The sequence below is a fragment of the Hetaerina americana genome, unplaced genomic scaffold (assembly GCF_022747635.1).
Source record: "Hetaerina americana unplaced genomic scaffold, ioHetAmer1.1.p SCAF_5, whole genome shotgun sequence".
NCBI lineage: Eukaryota > Metazoa > Arthropoda > Insecta > Odonata > Calopterygidae > Hetaerina > Hetaerina americana.
In genome coordinates this window covers 91,890,409-91,916,869 of record NW_027287095.1, presented here as the reverse complement: position 1 = coordinate 91,916,869, position 26,461 = coordinate 91,890,409, and the positions used below count along the sequence as shown (strand labels likewise).

The window sequence follows — 26,461 nt, the reverse complement described above, 5'->3', positions numbered from 1 at the left end:
GCATCCCATGGACGGGTGTCATGTACACCTTTCATGTGTTCTCAGTATTGTACTTGGGCATCCGCTGGACGAGCAAATATAATATACTATAATAAACACAGGGGGATATGCAATGGAAGGGAAGGGGGCAGCAAAGCATGATAGTTGTATTGGACAAAATCATGGAAAGGAAAGCAGTAGACATTGAGCAGGTGAGTGATAAAGATAACTAGAGATAACAGCTGAACCAACGAAATTGATCATATTTGCGTGCCAACAATTAACTGTAGGGGGAAGAAATAGGCATGATATGCAACCAATTTGTGCAAAACTTGTAGGTGTCGCTGGGAGAAGACATTTAATGGAGGAGGATGATTGTAACACGGCAGGAGACGAGGTGAGAGAGTACATACGAGGGCGGTTCAATAAGTACCCGTGTTTTACGACAAAAGGCATTCCTGAAGGAAGTTTGTTATCATCGTGTGCTGCCATCTATCAAACAGCGGCGAAACAAATTTCAGACTGATTTAAAGGTCGGTTTGGATTTGGCAGCCATTCCAGTAAGACATGTTTCGTGATTTTCGCTAAGATGGCAAAAGAGCAGTATCGTTTGGTAATTCGCGTTTTGTTTTTGGAAGGGAAGAAATACGAGGAGTTATAAAAGCAAAGTTGGATGCTGTTAATGGGGACACTTCGCTGTCTATGACCACAGTGAGATAATGGTTCAATGAATTTAAACATGGGCAAACATCTGTTTTTGATGAGAAGCGACCATGACGCCCGGCAGATGTGGTTACTGAGGAAATCATTCAAAAAGTCCACGCCATGATTCTTTGGATGTTGGATGCTGTTAATGGGGACACTTCGCCGTCTATGACCACAGTGAGATAATGGTTCAACGAATTTAAACATGGGCAAACATCTGTTTTTGATGAGAAGCGACCATGACGCCCGGCAGATGTGGTTACTGAGGAAATCATTCAAAAAGTCCACGCCATGATTCTTTGGATGTTGGATGCTGTTAATGGGGACACTTCGCCGTCTATGACCACAGTGAGATAATGGTTCAACGAATTTAAACATGGGCAAACATCTGTTTTTGATGAGAAGCGACCATGACGCCCGGCAGATGTGGTTACTGAGGAAATCATTCAAAAAGTCCACGCCATGATTCTCGGGGAAATCGCACTAAGTAGCAGAGGCCATGTCGACCGAAATGGCAATAAATATTTTACATGATAAGTTGGCGATGAAAATATTGTCGGCCCGATGGGTGCCGCAATTGCTCACGGTGGACAACATGCTGATCCGGCTGTCAACTTCGAAAACTGCATGAACTATGTTTGAATTGCTGCCGCACCCCCCTCCTATTAACCCGATCTGGCTCCCTGCGACTTTTTCTTATTCCCTGACATGAAGAAGACTCGTAGGGAAAAAATGTGGCTCAAATGAGTAAGCTAACGCCGAGACAGAGGTGTATTTTGGAGAGTTCGACAAATCCTATTTTTTGGAGGGGTTAAAAAAATGGCCAGAACATTGGTAGAAGTGTCTTCCTAAAATGTTGAAAAATAAAATATTTTTGAAAAAATGGTTTCTTCATTTCTAACACTTCACTAACTAGCTAACTAATCACTTTTTGGAATGAAGTCCTTCAGTATATTTGGTAAAAGTCAGTGCATAATAACCAGTAGAACATGAGAGCAGGTAATAATTGCTTTTGTAAACCTGTAGGGGTGTAATCAATGGTTTTATTCTAGGGAAAACATTGGTGAAGGTTCCCAAGAGCCTTTCACGATGATTAATGCCTTGTTGGTTGTTTGGTTAGGAATTAATGTAATACCAGTGATGGCAGAATGTTATTTCTTTCCAGATCTATTGAGGAGGGCAACAAGAACAGAGGCGAGCAATTTCGTGATAAATTCCGGAGGAATGTGAGCCATATGGAAGATTCCCTTGAGCAAATGGTTTTGGAGCATTCGCAGTTCTGTGCTAATTTGAGGACTAATCTGGGTGAGTACTGAAACAATTTTGATGCAAATTGGGAGCCATGGGCTTGTAATGCCATGAAATAATGATCTTATATGGGTCATTTGATAAGTCCTTATGGAAAAATAAAACAGCAAATTGTTTTTATGTTAAAAACATATTCTTTTGGCTAATTCTATTTTAATTTGTATTATTTTCAGTGTGGCTTTTTAACTTTTGTCAGTAGTCTAAAAATTAGGATTGCTGGTGGATTGAAATGAGACATTTTTAAGTTAAGGGAAATGAAAAAAAATGTCACTGGGGCCAAATATGGGGAATGCAGCGGCTGTTGTAATAATTAGATATTACATTCCATAATTTTTGTCATTGAAACTGCGCTGATTTACATCCTTGTTGCACACATGCATTGTCCTGATAGAAGAGAATTGTTTTCTTTACCTAGTGAGGATGGTTTTTCTGAACTTTTCTCACTCACTGGTGCAATAACAATGCTTAATACTCTCCACTTATTGTTTAATGTTTTTGGATCTATTTACTGCGGCCATCACCTTGGCGACTCATTTCACAGTCATTGCTTTTTTTTTTGAGTCGGATCACCCTTAATGTTTCACTGTTTTGATTTACTGTGTCGATAGTAGTAGTGAATCCATGTTTCGTCCACGTTTATGTATGAATGGAGAAACCTGTTTGCCCCAAACGAGCCTCAGATTGGATATTTTCTGCTGAGAGCAAATGCAGCCCTTGCTGTGATTATTTTCATGTCCATTTTTTGTGCAAAATTGAAAACACTGTACATTGTGATATGCCTGCGGCCTCAACTATTTCGCAAACTTTGATTCATTGATCTCTCGAAACAACATAACCATGAATTTTGTAATTCATTTTGGAGGAAGTCCCTTTCACTGAGCATCCCAAACAATGTTCATCATTTGCCCCATCTAAACTCATTTACTAATTGTAAACAGTTGCAGACACCAGAGCAGATGCACCATGAACTTCATTAAACTCAGCTCTGTTCTCTGTCGGTGTTAAGACTTTTTAATAGAAGTGTTAAAGTACTCCACGAAACTCATTCCATTTTTCAATAAAAACAGAAGTTCATGGTTTGAATCATTTAGGAAAATGAAACCACTAGATGGATTTAACTGAAACTTTGACGACAGCCTGTTGAAGGCAAGCAATCTCTTGGATTATCCAAGGACTTCCTAAAGGGCCCATGGGTTGAAGGCATAGTAGAGACCTGTGTAAAACATAGCTAAGATCTTAAGCAATTGAAAATGATTAAACTCCTTAGGGTGAATTTTAATTTTTCAAGCCAATCTAATTTTTGCTGGGTTTGGCAAATTTTGTATAAATTCTTTGGGGCCATTCAAACTGAAGCCGGAAATACATTTTCGAGCAGGTGACCTACAAGAGCAGAAGACATCGGAGCTGACTGTAATGAGTGAGCACCTCACAAAGCAGGTGCAGGTTTTCATGGACCTTCTGCATGGCATGGAGATGATGTCGGCTGATGCAATGCGCAACGCCCAGCACTGGATCCAGAATCATCTGGGTTATGTGCGATCTAAGGACACTTCAGTGGAAGATCTTCGGGCATCCATCACTGAACTCATTGAGCACCCTCTCCAAGGCATCTCAGAGCAACTCCGGAAGGCTATAACAGACCTGCAAGGCCTGTCCAATGAGTTAAATGATAAGGTATGGTGTGCTGCTCTTGGTAGTTTTTCTGTGCGTTATATAAATGTCTGTGTACTATGCATACACATACATGCATGGCAGAGGATATGCTTGGCATTGTACCATGTATTTATACAGCTGTAACTGGCACTAATCCTATTATAGGCCTTTTTATGGGGGGAGGCAGTTTCTTTGCCATAGTGAGCGCATGCGTTTGGGGATGCTTTGCACAAATGCGATCTGATTGCATAGGTCTTGGAATCTACCCTTAATTTATCCTAATGATTCCTCTCAACGATTCTCCCGCTCCTCACATACCATACCTAGCCATTTCTGATTTGTTTCCCTTTGTCCACTTCACCTTCATCCGACTCTACACCCACATTTCAAAAGCCTCCAATCTATGTCTATCCTCCTCCTTCAGTGACCATGTTTCTGCATGGTGGGACCTTCGTGCCCAATAAAATGACAAATACTTTCAAAAGTAATCATTGTGTATGAATCCCAATGACACTTAAAATTTAATTCAGCAATTTTATCTCCAAAACATAAAATTGTAGCCACCAACTACGTATGGGGGCTTACCAGGCAGGGTTTGACAGCTGGAAGAAACGTTGGCCAACCTCAGCCAAGGCATGTATTTTGAGGGCGATAAGTTCCATTAAGCTGTATCCATTGAAATAAACCTGTTATGAAATCAGTCCTGTCCTTTTTTGATCTCACCTTGTATGTATTATGTTAGCTCAAATACAGTAGAAGTTACTCCAGGTGTTCCCCAGGGAAGTGTAATTGGACCTCTTTTCATCCTCCTCTACGTTGACGACGTTAACTCCGTAGTCTTATTAGTTAGTAAGATTTGCCGTTTGTTTGCCAACGATGCAGTTCTTTAAATAGATATCCTTAACCCCAAGAGTAAAATAGCAATGCTATACAACGTTGGTACGATATATATATTTGACAATTAGAATTAAACTTCACAAAGTGCATAGTGATAAATTTTTGGAAAAAGAGCCCTCCAGAATGCCTATTGCATCAGGAAAACAAAAATCGAATGTATAAGTTTGATTAAATACTAAGGCGTTACCCTCACTCGAAACCTTCCTGGGTAGAAGAGTAGTCCTGGATAAATGTGATGAAAAGGTCAAATATAAATATTATCTTTCACTGTTTAGGCCTCATTTATAGAATACTACCTTGATCAAAAAGTTCCCGGAATAACCACCGTGTGGCGCTCCCATCGTTCCGATTTGAGTTCTGTTTTTTTTGTTAAATTGGTACATCTGTTGTTGATATTCCCTTTAAATCTTAGTGTCATAACTTGACATTTGCAAAAGTTACGTAGCCAAGAGTACATCTATCTCTGTGTGTGTTGGCGATTTTTTACAATTTCAGAAATGGATTTAAATTTGCAACAACGAACTTGTATTAAATTTTGCGTAAAAAACGGATTTAGTAGCGCACGGACGTTGGAAATGTTGGAAAAGTGTTTCGGCAACGATTCTCTAAAAAAAACGGTCGTTTACCAGTGGCACGAGCGGTTCAGAAGTGGTCGTGAGTCAATCGAAGATGATGAACGCAGTGGCAGACCATCGACATCGAAAGTCGGTGAAAAAATTGATAAAGTAAAAGAAATGTTGGTCAATAACCGCAAATTAACCATCAGAGAAATAGCGGAGGACTTGAACATTGCCTATGGATCCGCCCAAGACATTGTGGTTAATGATTTGGGTTTCCGTCGTGTAGCAGCAAAGTTGGTGCCAAAAGACCTCAATTTCATGCAAAAAAGAGACCGTGTTGACGTCGCAAAAGACATGATTTGCGAGGCTGAATCCGATCCCACATTCATCAAAAGGATCATTACTGGAGACGAGACGTGGGTTTATGAGTACGACACGCAATCCAGACATCAGGCAAGTGAATGGCGTTCACCAAATGAGCCGAGACCAAAAAAACCACGTCGTTTTCAGTCAAAAAAGAAGGCAATGCTGACGGTTTTCATGGATTACAACGGTGTAGTGCATCATGAATTTTTGCCAGAAGGCCAGACAGTAAACAAAGAGTATTATTTGGGCGTTATGAGACGTTTGCGTGAAGCAATTCGCCGAAAGAGACCAGAAATGTGGGCAGAAAACTCGTGGATTTTGCACCATGATAACGCACCGTCGCACAGTGCTATCATTATTCGTAATTTTTTGACGAAAAATGCAACAAATACCATCCAACAGCCACCGAATTCACCTGATTTGGCTCCCTGTGACTTCTTTCTGTTCAATCGAGTTAAAAAACCATTACGGGGAATGCGTTTTAGCAGCCGAGAGGAAGTAATGGAAAAATCGCAGGAAGCACTGATGGACATACCGAAAACCGAATATAAAAAATGTTTCGAGGATTGGATCAAGCGCTGGCATAAGTGTGTTGCAGTCGATGGGGATTACTTTGAAGGGGACAATATAGATTTAGATGAATAAACTTGTATTTTTAATTTTCTGAATAAATTCCGGGAAATTTTTGATCAAGGTAGTATGCCTCCAATATGGAATGGGATCCTCACGAAGTTGAATTAAAAACTGAATTCGATCGAGAGCAGTGTAGATGAGCTAGATTTGTAAAACGTTGTGATGAACCTTGCAGCGTGTCCAGTATAGAAGAGGAGCTAGGCTAGGAATGACTAACGGAGCGAAGGTTGAATTAATGTATATATTTTATGGATGTGGATTTAGAAATGTGTGGTAAACTTGAGATGGGATATGATGGATTAAAACTGGTGGTATCTCGCTGCGACAGATTTTAGTTTCGATGTAAGAGGGTCATCCGGAAAGTAGTACCCGTTCGTGCCGCATGAAGTGCTGACGACGCGAGTAGCCGCTGGACGAGGTCAGATAGCTTCAGTGGCTTGTCTGCCTTCTCTGAGCCAAGTTGCGTGACGCTAGCATTGCCTGTGTTGTTTCTGTGATTGTTTACAATGTTTAAAAAAATTGAGAACGCCGCCAGTTGTGAAGTGAGGGCAGTGATTAAATTCCTCAATGCAAGAAACGTTCGCCCATGTGATATTCATCGCCAATTAAAGGAGGTGTATGGAGACAATGTAATGGACGAGTCGTCTGTTCGGCGGTGGTGTCCTTTTGGTGTGGGATGACCCTCGTATATGATGATGCACCTCTCGAAATAAGTACGCAGGTTTACACGGTGCCCTCGTAATGCCTTATTCATGTGACAAAATAGCACACATCGTACTTGGTTAAACGATGCGTTTTTTCGTTGATGAAACTCATTGGCATAGATACGCGATGGAGGTCTTTATGATTCTCTTAAATATTGAGCTATAATGTTGACGAATATTTCGGCCCTTGCGCGTTTCTGATCATTTCATGAGCACGTCCAGTTGACATTATAAACTTACTTGCATTTCCGTGGAAACTTATGAAATATATGAGTTGTTTATTGAAAATCAAGTTTGGAAGTAGAAATTCTAATTTTACTGGAATTTGCAAGGTTATTCCATTTTGCAGGACTCGAAATAGCTCAACCCGTTCTTTGCAATGCTAATTCGAAGTTGACTCCCATCTACTTCAGCATTTGTGTCCGAAGCACTTGTTTGGATTCACTAGCCTGTACCATTTTTGAGGCTGCATTGAACGCCCCTCTACGCATTGGTTGAATTACAGATGAAGCATTAGTCTATTAATGCCCTCTATTAGTTACGTCTACCTGGCATGACAACTTAGTTTTTGCATTGATGGCCGCCTTTGAGGGATTTGGCCCCATTGTGTGGCTCCGCGAGATTCAAAGCCACCAATTATAATCAGCATTATTATTAGAGGTAATCTATCGGTTAAGGTTGGTTTTGGGTGGGCACAAGTATCAAATAAATACCTTGTATCTCCTAATAAAACACAACCCAATATCCTAATCTACAATCAAGTCCCTCTTCATCTCTGTGGACTTTCTTCTTCCCTTCATCCCGTCCATCATCCCTATCCCGTATTGCTGCCCCTTCCTTACTTGCCTAACATTCTCCCCTCTATTACAGTCTTCAACATCCCACTGTGAATCAATACACCCTTCATTTTTCCTGCCTTCTTAGCATTTCTCCCAACAAACCCCTCTTCGCCCTCCATACCTAGTACTTCCTCATTTGTTTTCCTTTCGTTCCATTTCACCTTCTCCACGCCCACATTTCAAAAGCCTCCAAAAGGCATCCATTGAGGTGAAATCTACATCTATCCTTCTGCTTCAGTGAGCATGTTTCCGCGTCGTACATGACTACGCTCTTCTTTTACGAGTCTTTTCTTAATATCCTTTCTCAACGTCCCTCCCATCAACTCCCTCCTTGAGAAAGCCTCTTTGCCCAGCGCAATTCTTCTCCTTGCGTCCTTACTACTTTGATCGTGTTGGTCCTAAACACTATCGAGATATGTAAACTGTTCTACCTGCCCTAGTTTTGCCCTCCTATATTAATGTAGCGTAGCCTTTTTCTTTCCGGAAAACTGTATAATCTTTGTGTTTTTTACAATTATTCTGATTCCATATCCATCGCACTAACTTCCCAATGCACTCCATAATGCTTGCAACCCCTTGGCTGACTTGGCAAACTAAAGCTTGGCAAACCTAACTGATTTTGAAAATTCCTAGCAGACTTTCATTCCTAATTTCTATCCTTCCCATGCATATTTAATCATTTCCTCCACATATATACGTTGAACAGCCCCGTTGACAATGGACATCCCTGTCTTACATCTCTTCCTAACACTGCTCATCCAGACTCTCCGTTCCTCACTTGCACACACAAAATTATTTTTTTCAGATTAAACATTTTATGCTATTTTGATTGGTGCCATTTGAGATAGCACTGTTGTAAACTATTGTAAATGACTGATATTTATTTTCAAACCCAAAATTGTTTTACATTTTAATCAAACACATTTCGAGATAAATGGATTTTTCGGTGTTAAAAGGTTAAGGTGGCAGTCTCATGCTTGAAATTCATAGCTAAAATTTTCACCAAAAATCCAAGGCTGTGCTGTTTTAATTTTTTAGTTGTTGCTAATAAAAAAGTTATTCTTTGCCTGACAAGGCCTGAATCATTTTCTCCATATATGTTTGCTACTTAGAGTAGCACCAGTGATAATTTATTACCAACCCTATTCCTCTTCTTTACACAGCCCATGTGGACTCAACATCTCTCTCTCGTAGTTGCGCGGTGTGTGGCCTAAACAGGTTTAGGCGACACACTGCACGAGGATTAGCCTCCTCTCTCTCCAATCTATTCATATATTTGGCAGCAAACTCTTTATTTTTTTCACATTCCCTCTTTCAAATGCCTTTTGATTTTTTTTGTTCCCCAATTTTATCTTCTCTCATTCTATGACATTGAAACAGTGGAAGCTTTCCTTTCATGATAACTGAAACAATTTGATGTCTATACTGTTGAGGCAGAAACTGAGATTCTCCTGCAGTAAGTAGTGTATTAAGAGGTTAAGGTGCTGGATACAGGTTGTCTAGACCCTGATATTGTCTACTTTGGCCAACTATTCCCCATGGGCACCACTTATAATCCCAGAGTGGACCCAGTTTTGAACTCCTGCTTGTATGAAAGTCTTTCAATCTGTTATATAATCATCAAATATATTGAGGAGAAATAGTCGTAAATGTTCTCTGTGCCTTTAGTCTTTTTCAAATGTCTGTGTGTGTCATTGTTAAATTGCTTTCAGTTCAATCTAATCAAGGTTAGAATCAACTATGGGAGTCTAATTATAACACTGGGTTATTTGGTACTTAAGCCATTGTATTTTAAAGACTTAAACAGAAGTCACATCGGTTTGTCTTTTTGTTGATATTCAGGTAAACGATAGGAAAATGTAATGCTAGTTTATACATCTTTTCTCTATGTCACCTTACTCTATGGACTAGACTTTCAATTATCTCAACAGAAAAAGCTTTTCTGATATTTCTCTCAGGATAATTGGCAAAAATACTCTTTCGAACCAACTTTGTGGCATTGAAAGTGGTCATGTAATTCATTTTATATCTTATTGTTCCTCTCAGATGCTTCAGTCTTGAACCTGGGGCATTCTTTGAGTGTAACTCTTGATGTAGAAAAAGTTCCTTTGAAATGATCTTCTGATCCATGTCCATAAGGAAAGGCTCATTTTTTTCTTTCCTTCCCTTGTATTTTATAGAGTATTAACTAATTTGTCTAATTTTTCCCACTTGACACTCAAGGAGTGGCTTGTAGAGTAGTTAGTGCAAGAATTTGTGTTAAAATCATTCGCCTTGACCAGGATCAGGTCAAGGTGAATAATCTTTACACTTGGAAATTATTGCATTGAATGCATATTAGCAGATCACTCCGTTAAAATTACTATTGTGAGAGTTGTTAGTGGGCTGCTAGAAGGGAAAGCCGTGTAACAGGAGTTTTACTGGAGTTAAAGGTGACAGCTGTCACAAACCATCGGGGGTTGGGCGGAGAGAAAAAATATTCTAATTGGGATGTATATAATTCTCACTTTATTTGCTAAAAAGTGTTGGATGGTTTTTCGCATACACTCGTGTACTTTCTTAATTATTTTTGTAATTGATGCTGCTTCTGAAATATATAGGTTCTTTTGGGTGTCCTCATGTATTCCTTTGTTATTTTTTACAGATAAGGGACAGAGATTATAGAATGGAGGTGTACTCTCTGGAGGCAAAAGATGCCTTAAATGGTATGGAAGAGTGTCTTACTAACTACGTCTCTCAGAGAAAGCAGGAATCAGAAAGGATTGCAACCATTCGTCGGAATATGGCTGAGGACTCAGAGGCTGAGAACATGGTAAGCACCTTTGAATGTTCGAATTTTCATTGCCATGGCAAAAATAGGTGAACTAAGAGACGAATTGTTGCCACACCTGCCTTATTTGCCTGAGTTTTGCTTCTTAAGATTTCCATCTCTTCCCCAACTTCAAATTGTTCCTCGGTGGGCGGACGATTCTCTTAAAGCAAAGAACTAACAGTTGATGTAGACTGGTATTTTTGAGGCCTGAAGGAATCTAATTTTCAAAATAGGATCAACACATTTGAAATATCACTGGACCAAGGGCATTAGTGTAAAAGGAGACTATATTAAAAAATAAAAAAGTTTCACTGAGGTAAGTCGTTTATTTCTGTTGTATTCCAAGAACTTTTAAATGACCCTCTTATTTAAGGCGAGTGCATGGGTCGAAGTTTACTAGAAAAACCAGCATCAACTGAGTTGTGAGGCATTGAAGCAGCAAGCTCAATAGTCAATGGAAGCAGAGAGCATCATCGGTGACTTCAGAAATTCTTAGATTCTTGTGAGGGTAACCGGCCTAGGGTTTTTAATTGTGACGAGATGGCTCTCCTCTGGAGGAAGATACCAAAGTGAAAGTAGAGTAATTCCACTCATAACAGTAGCAAGTATGGATAGCTCTGTTGCAAGCCAATCAAAGGCTATCCTATGCTGCAATTTTGCTCAAATTCAAGCGGCAACTTTGAAATTAAATCCGTGCTTGTTGACTTCTCGGAAACTGCCATGGGGCAGTAAGAAGTGTCACGTCTGAAACAGCTGGCCAAATGAGATGTGGAGATTGCGGTATGCATAATACCGTGCATACAAGGCATCACCCCAATAAGGCAGTGGCGATGCACTCCATTTATTTAATTTTCATTCTATTGCATTTTAATGAATTTGGAAGTGCTGGCAAAAAAATTCCTAGAAGGCTATTTAGTAAGAAGACTCGTTTGCAGCCGCAGCAACTTGTTAAAAGAGAATGTTCTACTAAACAAACAGCTTTGCGTTGTATGGAGGGAGGGATATGATGTTAGCCATTTTGTCTTATGGATGTTATGCAGTGTTGTTTCAGTTCAGTGTTCTGCACTATGAGGACTGCATATAGGAAATATAAAAATTGGCTACAAATAAATGTCAATTTTTGAATGTTGGAAAAAGGTAATATTCCCTTCAGGTTTTTTTTTCAAAATTTTCGCGCAAAATCTCATTTAAACTCCACTTGCTGGGAAGTAGTCCTTGAAAATCCTTAGATCTTGGATGTAAATTTGATCAAGCCCAAATCCAACTGGTATTAATTATGTTCATCAACTGAGAATTGTTTTCATTAACACAAGCTGCATACTGATATTCTTGTTCAATGGAGTTATAGATTTTTACCTGCTTTTTGAAAAGATAGTTTTGAACAATTAAAAGCTGCCTGGAAATCTGGATTCCTGGCAGTATTATGGTACTTTTGTATTCAAATCTCAAATTGATTTGCACCCGTAATAGTTTACCAATTTGTTTCAGGAAACCCTAGCTTATTTAGTAGCGCACAAGTTTCCATTTACATTCATTTTGCCACCTCAAAAATTAAATTACATTGGAGACCTCCAAAATTCTTTATCTTTGTACTATGAGCAGAGATTACAGCTTTCATTGTATTTGATAGTTAAAATTTTTGTTGCAAAACCTCAAAAAATTGCTTTTTATGCATGAAAATATAAAGTCAGGAGCTATGCAAGTCTTGACCAATGCATTTACATTGTTTGACTCTTTAATATTTTGAATGTTTCAGGATATGCTGTCACAGCTGCGATTAATAAAAGAAACAGTGCAGAGGATGGAGGAGAGGGTGGAGGCTAAACAGCAGAAGGCCAGCGAAAGTGATGAGTTGAGTGACAGGTTGATTCACAGCGATGCAGTGACTGAGAACTTTGCTGGAGAAATGCATAAGACAACTGGGTCTCTCAAAAAGAAGCTGACAAAATTTGTGACTGCAGAAAAGCAAACATCAGAGAACCTGCAAACGACATTACGTGGATTTGTGGAGAAGGTGATATAATGGCTGCAGCGATATTAGAGACAGTACTAGTTGCCCAAATAATAAATTGCCTTGTGAACGCACTCTTACTTGCGCTCGCTTTTCCCTGCTACTCTCTTGTTGCCCGTCTGATCTAACGATGCTTTTTCTCTTCCGGCCACAGCGAACTGCTGCAATATCTCACATGGAGCACCTGAGGGACGAAACAGTGGCTGGCTGTTGGTCGGCATTGAGCTCCCATGAAGAGCAGAGAAGGCAGTATTATGAGACTACTGAAGAGCAGCTGCGGGATCATTCCGAGATGCTCAAGAGATATCTGCAGAGCGAACAGGAGCAGACTCAGGTGAGTAAGTGGGTCATTGCACACTAATAGGAGCAGATAACGCTCAAATGTTTACATTTTGTTTTTAATGGCACAAGTGAGTTTCATGTTGATCATCCTTTTTGTCCGTCAGAAACAAATCCATCCCCAAAGCAAAGTTTTAAAGTTGGGGAGCATAAAAAAATTGCTCGGGGGGGGGGGGGGGGGGGTCAGATGGTGTGAATACGGTAAGTGGTCAACCAATTTGAAGTGCAGTTCGCTTATTTTAGCAAAGACGACCATGGAAGTGTGAGCAGGTGCATTTTCCAAATGAAAAAGTCTTTCTCTTTCGTCTTCAAACGTGGTTGCTCTCCTGCAATTTCTGCTTGCTGCTTGTCATTTAATGGTGGGCAATACTCTCCCATTAAAGTTCACCTCTCTGAAGATAATTGATGAACCCAATTCCGTGAATATCCCTAAAAACAGCCGCCATCATCACCTTCCCAGCCGATGGAACCACCTCTGCCTTTTTGGGAGCAGGTTCACCCTTTTGCAGTCCTCTGCTGCGACTGTTCTCTCATCTCAGGAGTGTATTGGTGGATCATAACTTCATCCACTGTAATGAATCAATGCAAAATATCTACTGCACTTCCTTTGAACTATTCCAACAGGGTCTTGAAGATGTTCATTCGAATGAGTTTTTGGTCCAAAGTGAGCAAATGCCGCACTTAATGAGCAGATAGGCTCAGCATGTCCAATTCTTTCGTCTATACAACAAATGCCTTATTTTGGTAATCCCATAACCTCTGCTATCTCTCTAACGTTGATTCGACGGTCGTCTGGTACCATGTGTTGAACCCTTTCAATGCTATCTGTCATTGTTGCAGTTATCAGCCACCCTGAACACTCATTATCAGGCAATGTGGTATGGCGACCTTTAAATTCAGTTGCCCAAACTTTCCTGATGGTAAATGATGCAGCAAAGTATGCCGAATTTACCTCTTTGATTTGCGCAAGCGTGTTGCCAAAGATCGCTCGTGATGTCGTTTTGTCCATGGGCTTTCCTTACAGGAATATTAAGAAAAGCTACTAATTTTTTTTGTGTGATGTTTTTCCATTCCATTCTACTATGGAGATGATATTAATAGTATTTTCCGCCCACTCTAGCTGCTTCTCCATTTGTTTCAGTGCATGCAAGTTATAATATGTTGGGCATCGTGTAGAGTTAGAATGCATTCCTCATTCACTCACTTCCTGAAATTTTATTTACTAGTCGAGAATTTGCACGTACTACGTTTTGTACCATTGCGTGTTCACTGTGAGATGGCTATGATGTTCCATTTGGGAAACTAGTAGTCAATTGCTAACAGTTATGGCTGCATTATACTAATCGTTACAATAGTGGCTGCATTAATGTTCACTATTTGCTTTTTTTTTTTAGTGATCGCTGTGATGTAATTTTTGCAAATGTATATTCCATTACAGGCTCTGTCGACAAGGGTGAGAGATATGGCAGAAGTTCAGGAGTCTTCCCTAGAATCTGGGAGAAGCAGCTTTAGGAAATTCATGCAACAGAGGAGAGATGAGTTGGAGGCGGAGTGCTCGACGGTGCATGAGAGGGGGCAACTGCTGTCAGACGAACTGAAGCAGAGAAGAATGGAGGTGGGGCATTACTTCTCCCATGACTACATGGAGGATAGTCCCACTGGTTAGTACGCCAGGAAATTTATTTGGTTGACTTCACTCTCTCCTTGCTCTCCAAAAGTTAGTGTTTTATTTATGTAATGACCTTATTGGGGTGAGATGGAGACTTTGTAGCCCCTTCTTCCATCTAACCCCTACATACAGGGTCGCACCCTAAAGTTGTAGGACTGATTTTTTTACAAGAATTTTATTGACGATATACTTACATCGACTTAATAATCTTCAAAGTATGCTCCTTGAGCTGCTACACACTTAGTATAACGTTGCTCCCATTCCCCGTACGCCCGCTAGAAATATTCTTTGGGGATGCTGTTGATGACCCTCGTCGAAGCCTCTTGAACGGCCTTTATCGAGTCAAAACGTCGTCCCTCGAGCTGTCTTTTCATCAGGGGGAAGAAGAAGTCCGGTGGTGCCAGATCGGGAGAATAGGGCGGGTGCGGCAACGTGGCAATGCTGTCTTTGGCCAGGAGCTGTCTGACGACGAGCGCGCCATGGCAGAATTTTCGGCACCATCTTGGCGCACACCTTGCGCATGGCCAAATCCTGTGAAATAATGCGTTGGATGTTGGATGGAGACAGACCCAACTGGTCTGCAATTTCCTCACTGGTTAAGCGTCTGTCTGTGTTCAGCAGTGTCCTCACTCTGTCCACATTCGTGTCTGTTCTTGCCGTCGACGGCCACCTGGAGCGATGGTCGTCTTCAACGAGCTCCCTACCCTTTTTAAACAACTTGTGCCACTCAAATACTATGGAACGGCTTAAGGCAGTGTCCCCATAAGCCTGCTTGATCATATCGAGGGTCTCAGTTGCCGTCTTCCCGAGTTTCGCACAAAACTTCACAGAATAACATTGCTCTAAAATCAGATTCATTTTGTTTATCGACGTGGACAAAAAACTTGCTTCCTCCACCGCTCCGTTCGTGCCAGAGAAAATCAGTCCTACCACTTTTGGGTGCCACCCTGTATTTCATGAAACGATTACATATAACCAAACGCTAGGTGGAGAAAAACCCACCTAGGCAGGAATCAAACGTGCGGCCTCTAGGTTGTGACAGGGGAGGACGTTATCCCCTGCCACAGAGGTCGGCAAAGTGTTGTTCTTTTTAGGAAAAAATCTAATTTTATTTAAGAGTCCAGTATATGAAACCAAGTGATGAATTGAGTGTAATTGGAAAGCATAACATTGGCATAGATTGTGTAACGCAGTGGTACAAATGTGTATCCAGTCATTAAGTGTCAAGCAAATTCATGTTGATCAATTCTAAACAAGGCACCCACATGTGAAATCCAAATGAACATGTTGACGTTAATAATCCCCACACCCTGTACTTCTGCTGTGTGTTATGGAGGGTCGGTCAATGGCATTGGGGTTAGAAATTTGTTTGTGAAAAGACCAATGAGGAAAAAAATTAAATTTCACACTTAAATAATATGATGTCCTGGGGAGAGATGTTTTAAAAATGTTTTCTGCTTAATAGATAAAATGTTGCAAAATATTACAATGAAATAGAAAAATAAACATTGTTTACACAATCAGATCTAAATGAAATAAGAAGGGCACTGAAAAATTTAAAATAAGACTTCCTAGTAAAGGGATGTTACTCAACAATGTATGTGCTTCTTGTAGAATTCCAATTAAAATGATTTAATTTCTTTTTGAAACAATATTAATCATTATTAAATGCAATACTGCTTAGCTGAACTCAAACAGTATCTGTGATGTTAACTTATGCGGTAAAAAGACTGATACCACTGGTTAAGCAAATAATAGCAATTCTACTGCTCAGAGTACCGTGCTGGTGGAGAGCTAGTCCAATGGTCAACTATCCGTTCACTGTAATTAACAAATAATTGCCAAAGCTATCCTTGAATGACAAATATATGTGGTATAAACAAAAAATATAGTAAAAAACTTAATCTAGGAAAAAATGATTTTATAAGGGACTCATCTTCAGTGAAATTTTTTGTAACATTCTGTGTTCTGGAAATGTAAAATATTTGGATTGACTGCATTGGTTCATATTAACACCTGCCTGTACCATTAAAAATGACTAAATTTGGGGGTTCTGTGAATTCATGACCCGTAAATTTTAGGTTTCAATGGAGCTTGATCGAAATTGTCTGAAATCAAGTCTGGAACTATACTGATCAAGTTTCTCTTGATATATTTGGCTTGAGTCATGAGTGTTTGATGTATTTCAGGGTAGCTTCTAATTATTGCGCCTCAGTCTTGGGAATGCCTCAGGTGATGGCAACCCTCGCACTACTGAAAGTGCATCCTCATTAGAGTAGAATGGGTGGTGGCTCAAATGATCAAAATAGTAGTGAATGTTATTTTCACATGTATTCCGCAGTAATTTGCTTTCATTTTTATATGCACTAAAACTCTTATGTGATTTTTACAGTCTGCATTGACTATTGAGTAATCCTAAATTGTTGCTAAAATAATTTTGAAAATGCCATAGTTTAATCAAGCCACTCCATCCTTCCTCGATTCTATGCTTCAGTTTGTGAAGTTTCCATCAGTGATACAAATAATATGGGTGTGGTTCATTTCACTTTGATATGTACGTGTGTGGGGGTATCTTGTGTCACAGGGGTAGGGCATCTGGTTGGTACGAGAGGGTCCCAGTTTGATTCCCAGGCATGCCTCCCTGGGCACCCTCAGCTTCACTTGAGCTGTGAAATTTTTCATCTTCCAGAAATTACTGGCAAACCATAGGTGGCACAAGGAAAGGGTCCCCTCCTCCCACCCTGATGCATGAATTTCACGTGCCGTTGTTCGTGGCATTGGGTGAATTTTCCCTCTCCCATCAAACAAAACAAAGCTTTGGGTTCATAACCATGTGTATGGTTTGTTTATGTGTTCAGGCTGCATGGTTTTTCTCCCCTTCAGGAGAAAAGAATGACCATGGTTAAAGCTAGTTGTAAATTTGATCCATGTCCTGTTACCAAATGCCATTGCTGCTGCCGAATGACTGTGCACCTCGTAATTGTGGTTTTCGTGTGCCTTATTACTTGCAGGTGAAACTCCTCCTCGAAGGGACTACCATTATCCTCGAAAGTTGATTGTCAGTTCTCCAAGAGAAGTGGTCATCAAGAGATTTCAAGCTCAATTGAATCAGGAGGATGTGTTAAAATCTCTTGAAGACAGATTGCACGAAAAGGTACTTACAACTTTCATTTTTGATATATTTCTCCATATTCATTAAAGGTTGCAGAAAAGTCCCAAGTGGTTTTTACTCCTGGGTCAGGAATGCAGCTGTTGACATTTCGATAGCCGACTCGGTTATTTTCCTCGGGGCATTGAACCTGGGCATCAACACCTTGAGAATGGTGACAGAGTTAGCCCTTGAAACATCGGCGGTAGAAACTCTGATCAGGCTGAAGACCTGTGGAGACTTCACTGCTGCCATTTACCTGGAAAGTGCCAAATCTTTTCAACAGATTCAGGCGAGATGTAGTGGAAGTTCGTCATTATGAGAAACCAATTTGCACCTTTCCACTGATTCATTGTAATGTAACAACCTGTTTCATTTCATCGCACCATCTTCAGGTACATGACTGTCCTGTACCCGAAGATGGTTCGATGAACTGGAGCGTTACAATAAATTTGTGGAAAATTGCAAATTTGCTTCTCATAATGCCAAATCTTTAATAGAAGGGAGATTGCCATGAATAATGAAAATATTTTCCTGTTACATATTTGTGCTGACCTCCACTTTTCTCAGTGTTGCCTTTTTTATCCTATTTTCAGAGAGCTCTCCCTAAATTATCCAGCTCTAAGTCACTGCCAGAGATCGAGAGAGAGTCATTGTTGGATCAACTTCCTCAACATGGGCTTCCAGCTAGGGCCAAATCAAATTTACCATTAGAGGTGGACAATTCTAATTTGGGAGACAAGGTAAAGAATTCTTAGTTGACAAATTCTGCAGATATTTTTGACAGTCATAATGCCCTCTGATTTAGACTTTACTGGTAAAATCTCGTGAACCAGAAGGAATATTAAACATGCGGCTGAAAGGCTAGAATGACTGATTGACTTGTTTCTTGGTTCTTATGGGACCTACAGGAACCGAAGAGAAAACATGAACAGCTTAATTTGAAAATATGTTTAGGTCTGCATTTTGCTTTTGGAAAAACTGTGTGTGTGGACTCTTGCTCCCAGTGATGGCAGCATCAACTATCCAATAATATTTTGGATGCATAGAGATAAGCTTGTTATTAGTTGGGTGGAATGCTTTGAACAGATTTTTAAGGGAACAAAATTAATGCGATGCAATACCTGTTGGGACACTGCTCTGCTTGCCGACACATTACTCTAGTGAAAGCGGTAGAGGCACAGAAATTCACTGAATAAATTGTGGCCAAGTTCATACCATACTTTCTGTGAAAATCGAGAACTAATCATTGTTTCCTGCATTTATAACAGCATGCCAACAAATGCATATCCCTCATAATAGCCCTTAATCAATTGCTATATAAGATGCATAGCATGCAAAGAAAGCCAAAGCACAGTTCTTATCGGAATGGTATTTCTAAGTTCACGATAGATGCCTGGTGACCATCACAAGTCTTGATCCTACTCACATCAGCATCCACCATGGCATGGACTCAGGTTCTCATCTATTTTTGCGGGGAAGTCAATTGCTCATCATCCACCCTCTTCTCAGTTGCTGAAGAAGTGCAAGGGTATATGACGACCATTTGCGCTTCCTGTAATGCTGTGTAATCAAATAATGGTTTAATATCTTTATAAAATTGGATAGCCATTAGTCAGTGGTGGGATGACTGGCTCCTATGTGCTCTTGAAGTAATACCACATCCTTCCTCCAATGCCGCGCACCAGAGTCTGGTATTTCATACTTTAGACCCGCTGTTCAATTCCTTATTTTGCCAGCACCTTTGATCACTTTCATTTTTTTACTCCCCATGAAAGTCTATCCCTGCAGGATGGATTCCATAGGGTCAGTAATGCCTCTGGAAAATACTGATACAGATGGGACGAGTATCCCAAACAAATGTCTTGAGGTAGTTTACAGTAAAAGTTAATGGGGTGGGGGAAGGTAACTGACAGCTTAGATTGGACTCATTTATAAGTAAGCAGGATCAAAATAATGATTCTCATTGTAATTTTGGAGTCTAGGAATTTTTTGGGCAAACATGGAACAGCTGTGAAATTCATGACTACAGGGAATTGTCTTTGCTGACTACCATGACAATGGGAGTGATGGCCATATCACCTTTAAGTTGAATACCAAACCAATGGAATAAGAAGTATTGCATTCCTGCTTCTTTAATTTGAGGTGCACTGTTTGTAAAAAGTCAATGTGAACATATGGGTGAAGCAAAATTATACTGATCATCACTTGGCCTAAATTTTCTTCCTGGAAATGTATCTCTAAATTCTGCAGTTAATTAGAAACCAGGGAAGTGCTATCTGACTTGGTTTTTATAAAGATATTTTTTGTCGACATTTATGTATGTATTACCAATGAGAGAGAATATCCTAACCAAGAGGTGATTATGTGTACAGAAACTGAAATTGAAACACTTCCATTACTATTTAAGGCATTAGATTCACTCTTAACTAAGAATCGTGGCAATATGCTAAGCACAAATCGTACCATGTTTGGAGGGGTTAGGGCAATCATAAACTATTGTATCCCCGAGATGCCAGTGATTTGGCTTTAAAACGTTCTGGCAAAAATAGTTAAAAATGAAGAATTTAAACTTGCGATGGAAAAAAAGTAAGATGCAGATGAGTGTGAGTGAGCAGTGACACCAACTACGGTTTCCCCACTTGTTGCCAACACATTTTTTGTGGGGAAGCCAATTTTATTAGAGGCTTGCTCAAAAAGAAAGGCCCATTTGATGATGAAAACGTATATTCATTAGAAAATGTACCATTGATGATTTTAGTTTCCTGCAAGCCTAGTTCACTTTCCTACATAATCGCAGCTCACTGCTAAGCACTATTCATTATGCTGCGTCACTTTCCTTAATCCATGAGCGTAGAAGTTTGCTGCCTGGGAAGTAAACTGGTTGACAATGGTGATCCTGAGTTCCTCAAAGTCTTCAAACCGTTGCCCACTACTATTCAGAGTGCAATAAGAGGAAATGGTCACTTGGTGCGAGGTTGGCACTGTAGGACGCACAACCATAAGGTTCATGATCGAAATCCTGAAATTTCTTCTTTGTTCGGGTAGCAGTTTTACGACGAATGTGGAGTAAGACTATTCCAGGCAACAGTTTCAGTCGATGTTGGATCTTATATGCCATTTTAGTCAGTTTCGCAGTTCATGTCAGCGGTAATTATGGTAACATGTTCCAAGACATACCCCAAAAGATTGCTCTTTCGTCCCAGGAAGAGGTAGCCATAATTTTCTCACTTGAGTAAGAACATTGCTTGATTTTGTTTGCTTTTGATGAAGTTGCATGGTGCCACTGCACAAAACATTGCTTTGTTCATGCATTGGTGCAGGACATTCATGTCTCATTGCCTGTAGATATGTGGGGAAGCAAGTCGTCTCCATCGTGCCTATGGTGATCCAGGAACTTTCATTCACCTACATTCTTTGCTCTGTGTCTTGGGCAATAAGCATTTTCGGTCCCCACTTTTCACACCATTTGTGATATCCAAGCTTCTCCACAGCATATGCACAAATAGTGGTGCATCCAACAAGAGGAAATTTGAGATGGAGTACTATTCGTCATTCTTCTATCAGATTGCAGTCCCTAGTCCTTTTGTAGAGTAATAACCTCAGTCTAATCTTTCCCTCACTCAAAGCTGTAAGTCCATGAACTAGGCACAACTAAAAGATAAATTTGGGCAGCTAATGATCCTTCTACATGCAGGAATCTAATTACATCACGCACTTCACAACTGCAGGGAACCAAGATTTTTGCGGACCTTGTCATTCGTATTCACAGACAGGCAAATGACTACCAAGATAAAGCTAGTGGTGTTAGAAAGTCAATCAAGGTTGCTGCATTCATAAAACTTTGTTCTGACCCGCTAACATTTAAATATAAGAAAATGGCCCTTTCATTTTCAATATGCCCATTTAGTAGTTTGGGTTTGGGATGTCAATTAAGTTTTCTCAATTTTGAGGTATTAATGCACGCATCCGACAAGTTCACTCTGTTGGTATGCATCCCCTCTCTCCATTCCGTTCTTGCTTTTTTGTTTTTCCACATTCTGCTAATTATTTTTTCACTTTCATTTCAGCTTGAAAATCAGGAAAACCTGAAGATTACGAGGAAAGTGAAATCTCGTCTAAAGGAGCCCAGGGTGATGGCAAAACTGCAAGCACCTCTGTCTGAGAAAAATGAGGGCTAGTGTATATTTTTTATGGTTGTTTTATTTCAAAGGCTGTTTGAACCTGTGTGAATTCTATTTTAATTTTAGGACAAGCATTAGCCTTGAAAACCCTGCACTTTTAATATTTTAAGAACATTTTTATGTATATTTATGCGTTTTCTTTGTATTTCACCATTGAATCGGGAAAACTGTCTGAGAAAAATGAGGGTTAGTGTATATTTATGGTTGCTTTATTCCAAAGGCTGTTGGAACCTGTGTGAATTCTATTTTAATTTTAGGACAAGCATTAGCCTTGAAAACTCTTACACTTTTATTATTTTAGGAACATTTTATGTATATATATATGCGTCTTCTTCATATTTCACAATTGAAGATATTGTCTTTAAATCGTCTAATCTCAATGTTGTTCATTCTTTTGTGAAAAGATACATTTAAAAATAATTATGAAATATCCTTTTATTAATATTTTAGTATTGAAATAAATAATAAACACAATTCCTCCAGAATTGGTCTCAAAATTGTTAACCTCTTGTTTTCAAACCCCCTCCCCAATTGACCTGGAAAGGAATGACATTTGGCCGTCACTGCTATTATATACCCTATTCAAACTAAGAAAAGCTATCAGCCATTATTCATGAGTGACTTTTGAGACTTAACGAATGTTTTTCATAGCATGTAACCATTAACTTAAATTACGCTGCACCAGGTTTTCAAAGGCAAGCATTACCTGCTCTGATGTTTTTCTTTTTGGTGCATACATGGACTTTTGTCAACTTTTATAAAGGAACTCATCCCCACATTCCTTGTTCAGCTACACCATGCTGGCCTCGAGTGTTATGAATACCAGCCCAGCAGTCATTTTAGAAAGTAAATAACAATCAATTCTGTTCCTGGTTTGACCTGGATGTGTGTCTGTATGTAGATGCACGAGTGTTTGTGTGTACATAATGGACTGAAAAATGTGCATCATTTCTTTGAGAGGCATTTAAGAATAGAACTTATTTCAATCATTATTATAATCCTAATTATATTAACTATTAAATTTTAAGTGTTATTTATTACCAAATGGCTATGGTTTTGGATATTTTCAATGGTATTTTCATTTCTAATATCATGGCAGTTTCTTCAAGAAATATTGGGTGACCCATTCGAAACTCCCAACTTCTAGGGTGGCTCCAAACTAGTAACAACAATGATGGTGGTTGGGAACAAGATTTACCTCTCCCTCAAATGTTTATCTTGCAAGAGCGTAGATCCAATGATGAAATATCAGTGGCCCTTGTTATTTAAATGACCTGCTCATTCAGCTGTTTTTCTTTGTCCTCGTGATAATTGACAAGATGGTCCTGGATAACCTTCCTTTGGCTTAAATTTGAAAGCATACATTGGCGGACGTGCAGGTCCTTTCAACCATGGAGCCCTTAAGGGTTTTTCAAGCAAACAATGCCCCTGGCCCACAAAGTGCAACAGGCGGTGGCTGCTGAAAAGTGTCTGATTGGAAGCCTTAGTGACACAAAGGCTTGAAAGCCCTGACTGGATTGAAGGTGAACTCAAGATGCATTGCCTCATTTTATGCCACAAGACAACTTTGCTTGCACAAACAAAGTTGGTGGTTGGTAACTGTGTGTACCTTTTCCTTGATAGTTTATCCTGAAGGCGGGAAGCATCCAATGATGACAGGTCAGCTGCTCTCATTATTGTGGCTGCCTGTTCATTCGGCTGTTTTTGCTTATCCTCAAGGTAATCAATCAGATGTTCTTGTAACACTTTCTGGAACTCGGTGGACACCAAGATTGACTTGGTTATCTCCAAGCAATCCTCGGTATCCACGAGGACCTCAGTTTTCTGAATCAATTCGCTCTGCTTTTCATTTATTTCTAAATTCAATGTTGAACATAATTCCTTAAGCAAACAAAAGTAACAAACATTTAGAAAAGAAGCACACACACACAATAACTGATGAACCACTGCAGAATGTTGCAGATGATGCACGAAAGTGAAGTTCAAAGCTCCCATCCTGAGAGGTGGAAGCCATTTACTCTATTCATTTGCATGCCAAACCTATAGCCTAGTCCTGTGAAAGTTTCCATAATTCATGGTTTATGGTGTAACTTTATGAAATTGATTCACATTGGAAATGAAAAAATAGTAACTTTGTGATTCCCTGGAAAATTTATTTCGATACGACCTGGGTTTCGATGTTCATCACCTTCTTCAGGTCTAAAAATAAAGAAATTAATGTAATTAGATTTGTGATACCTGTGAATGTTGAACAAGAACCTATTGTCAATGCAAGCTCCTCTGTATTTTAATACCTCTTTATGTCAAATAAATGTAAATTGGGAAAATTACAGAATGGGAAATAATATGTAACAATTTAAATTCCATGTTGCTATCATTATCGCTCTTAGCCAAGGTACGTTTCACGCTGGACATAGCTAAAAAAGTAGTACAGCAATAAATTTATTTGCTTCTCCTAAAAAAAACTTAAACTGACATTCAGCAATATGACTAACCCTTCCTCAATACCTCGTGCTTCCTTCTTTCACAGAGCCAAAAATCATTCCCATCAATTGAAATTAAAAGCACCTGTGAATTAACCCATTTTAAGACTAAATAATGTGCAGATAGTATGGATTTCAATCACCTTGTGCCAGCCAATTTTACTGAATTAAGGAATTTCAGCAACAAATACGAGTATTTACTAGCTACCTTATATTGGAGAAAAATTATTTCAACAAATAGTGTGTGTAGGCTGAAAAGTAATGCACACATGCTTGTGGAAAGGAAACTAATAGCAAGATCTGGCAAAAAGTAAGTTCTTAAATTTCGAAATCTTAGATTTATTTTTCAATATTGTCACCGTTAAGGGTCGAACATTTCTCCCCGTGTGTTGCAAGTTTTCTCATTCCGTCACTAAAAACTTCCCCACTTATTTCGTATCCAAGACTTAACAGCTGCCTTCGCCTTACCGTCGGAACTGAAATGATTTCTATTGAGTTAAGGAAGAAATAAATACACGTGGCAAGATAATTGCAGCCTTTGACTATAAACTTTTTCTTTCGGTATTCCAATACGCTTATGAGTGATTCGCCGGTCATTTTGAATCAAATCTTCGATGAATTAGCGATATTTATAGTCTGCGGCTAGTTTCATCAACAAATTGGGGCTTTTCCAGGCTCGCAGCCACGAAATTTTACTACCCATCGCTTTACAGTAGATCTATCAACGGCATGGTCACCCTAAGCAGCCTTTAAATGATGATGAATCTCTGTAGGAGTTAGTTATTCAGCAGTTAAAAATTTGATAATAGGACACCTTTAACTCACTTCGACATAGCACTAGAATAAGTCTCCATGCTTCGCTTTTCAAAATACATTGGATGAATGAAACAACCTCAATCTGTGCTTGTATGTCGAGGGTAATGTTCCGCATGCCACCAGGAGAGCTTCTGAAGGTCATTTTTTTGTGGACTACGAGCACGTGTGCGTAAGTTTTCAGCCTTCCTGAAATGTTACTTTTACACTGATAGTCTTTATATATTTTTGACTGCCTAGGTAATCAAATGTGAATATATACATCGTGCCACCTACTTTTAGCAAGCAGAACATCTCTGGCATAATATGAAAATCTGCCCGTTTTTTCTGGAGTATCAGAACAGTTTAGGAAATGAGTAGACCTGTCCAAATTCAACGGATGAATTCACACTAATATAACATCAGAACTGCTTTTAACAAAGAAAAGAAAGATGTTAGGGTGAAGAATATCAATACATATATTTAACACTTGACTCGAGAAATAGCTTCTTTTAATCACGGATTGTTTGATGCCACTGTGGAGCACCTATATTAGTGAATTCCTGATTACACACAGGGTAGAGCAAGTTGGTGCTTTGTTTTACATGACAAAGCAAACCGTTAGAGATCTGTGCAGAAGATAAAACCAGATTCCAATTTTGTGAGAAAAAGGTCAATGAAGCAGAAGTGCAGGTTTTTGAAATGGGATGTGGAGAAGAATGGGAAATGTACTAAAAGGAATAAGTAGACGCTAGGTATGGTGGGAAAGGAGAGGGAATTGTCGGAGAAATCGAAAGGAGGCAAGAAATATGGATATGAAGCATTCAGATGAGGTTTGGGATGTTGAAGGCCGTGATAGTGGGAGGATATTAGGTAATCGAGGCAGGGGCAGGAATGGTCCGTTGTTTTTCAAATCCCTAAAATGAGAAAAGTTAAGTAAATGATAAAATTTTACTGCCGTTTCACCCCTAACGAGGCAACCCTTAAGTTATAGCTCAACGAATACTCTCGGGAATCGAAGATGAATGCTGACGCCCCCATTTTATGGACGAAGATGCAAATTCACTTTTTCATTGCTTACAAGGATCGTGGGAAAAAATTGATATTAGCTACTTATTTTTACTTTTACTCCTGGGACACAATTAAAAATCCGAAGGTTGATTGGATGAATGGGGATAAAGCTCGCCTATAACTCACCCTTTACCTTTCAAATCGAGATTCGAAGAGCAAATGCTACCCAGGACTTCATACGAAAAGATAACGGACATTAGATGGAGACAGTTTATAAAGTAAATGTTCAGAAATAACGATATTAAATTCATATACATATATGAGTCGGTATCAATTGCGCAGGTGTTCATTTTGCTGCAATTTTTCAC

General features: G+C 39.5%; 1 protein-coding gene across 1 annotated transcript in view; it reads left to right on the top strand.

Moving 5' to 3' along the window:
* The window catches only part of Klp61F (Kinesin-like protein at 61F), a 72,592-nt gene extending 48,466 nt beyond the window's left edge, over window positions 1-24,126 (top strand). Inside the window, exons 10-18 of the mRNA XM_071592712.1 lie at window positions 1,850-1,989; window positions 3,368-3,666; window positions 10,289-10,456; window positions 12,213-12,470; window positions 12,622-12,801; window positions 14,245-14,467; window positions 17,487-17,629; window positions 18,220-18,366; window positions 21,694-24,126. Coding sequence (XP_071448813.1) covers window positions 1,850-1,989; window positions 3,368-3,666; window positions 10,289-10,456; window positions 12,213-12,470; window positions 12,622-12,801; window positions 14,245-14,467; window positions 17,487-17,629; window positions 18,220-18,366; window positions 21,694-21,804 — 1,669 coding nt within the window. The 3' untranslated portion in view covers window positions 21,805-24,126. The remainder of the gene's footprint in view (window positions 1-1,849; window positions 1,990-3,367; window positions 3,667-10,288; window positions 10,457-12,212; window positions 12,471-12,621; window positions 12,802-14,244; window positions 14,468-17,486; window positions 17,630-18,219; window positions 18,367-21,693) is intronic.
* Window positions 24,127-26,461: the final 2,335 nt, after the last annotated feature.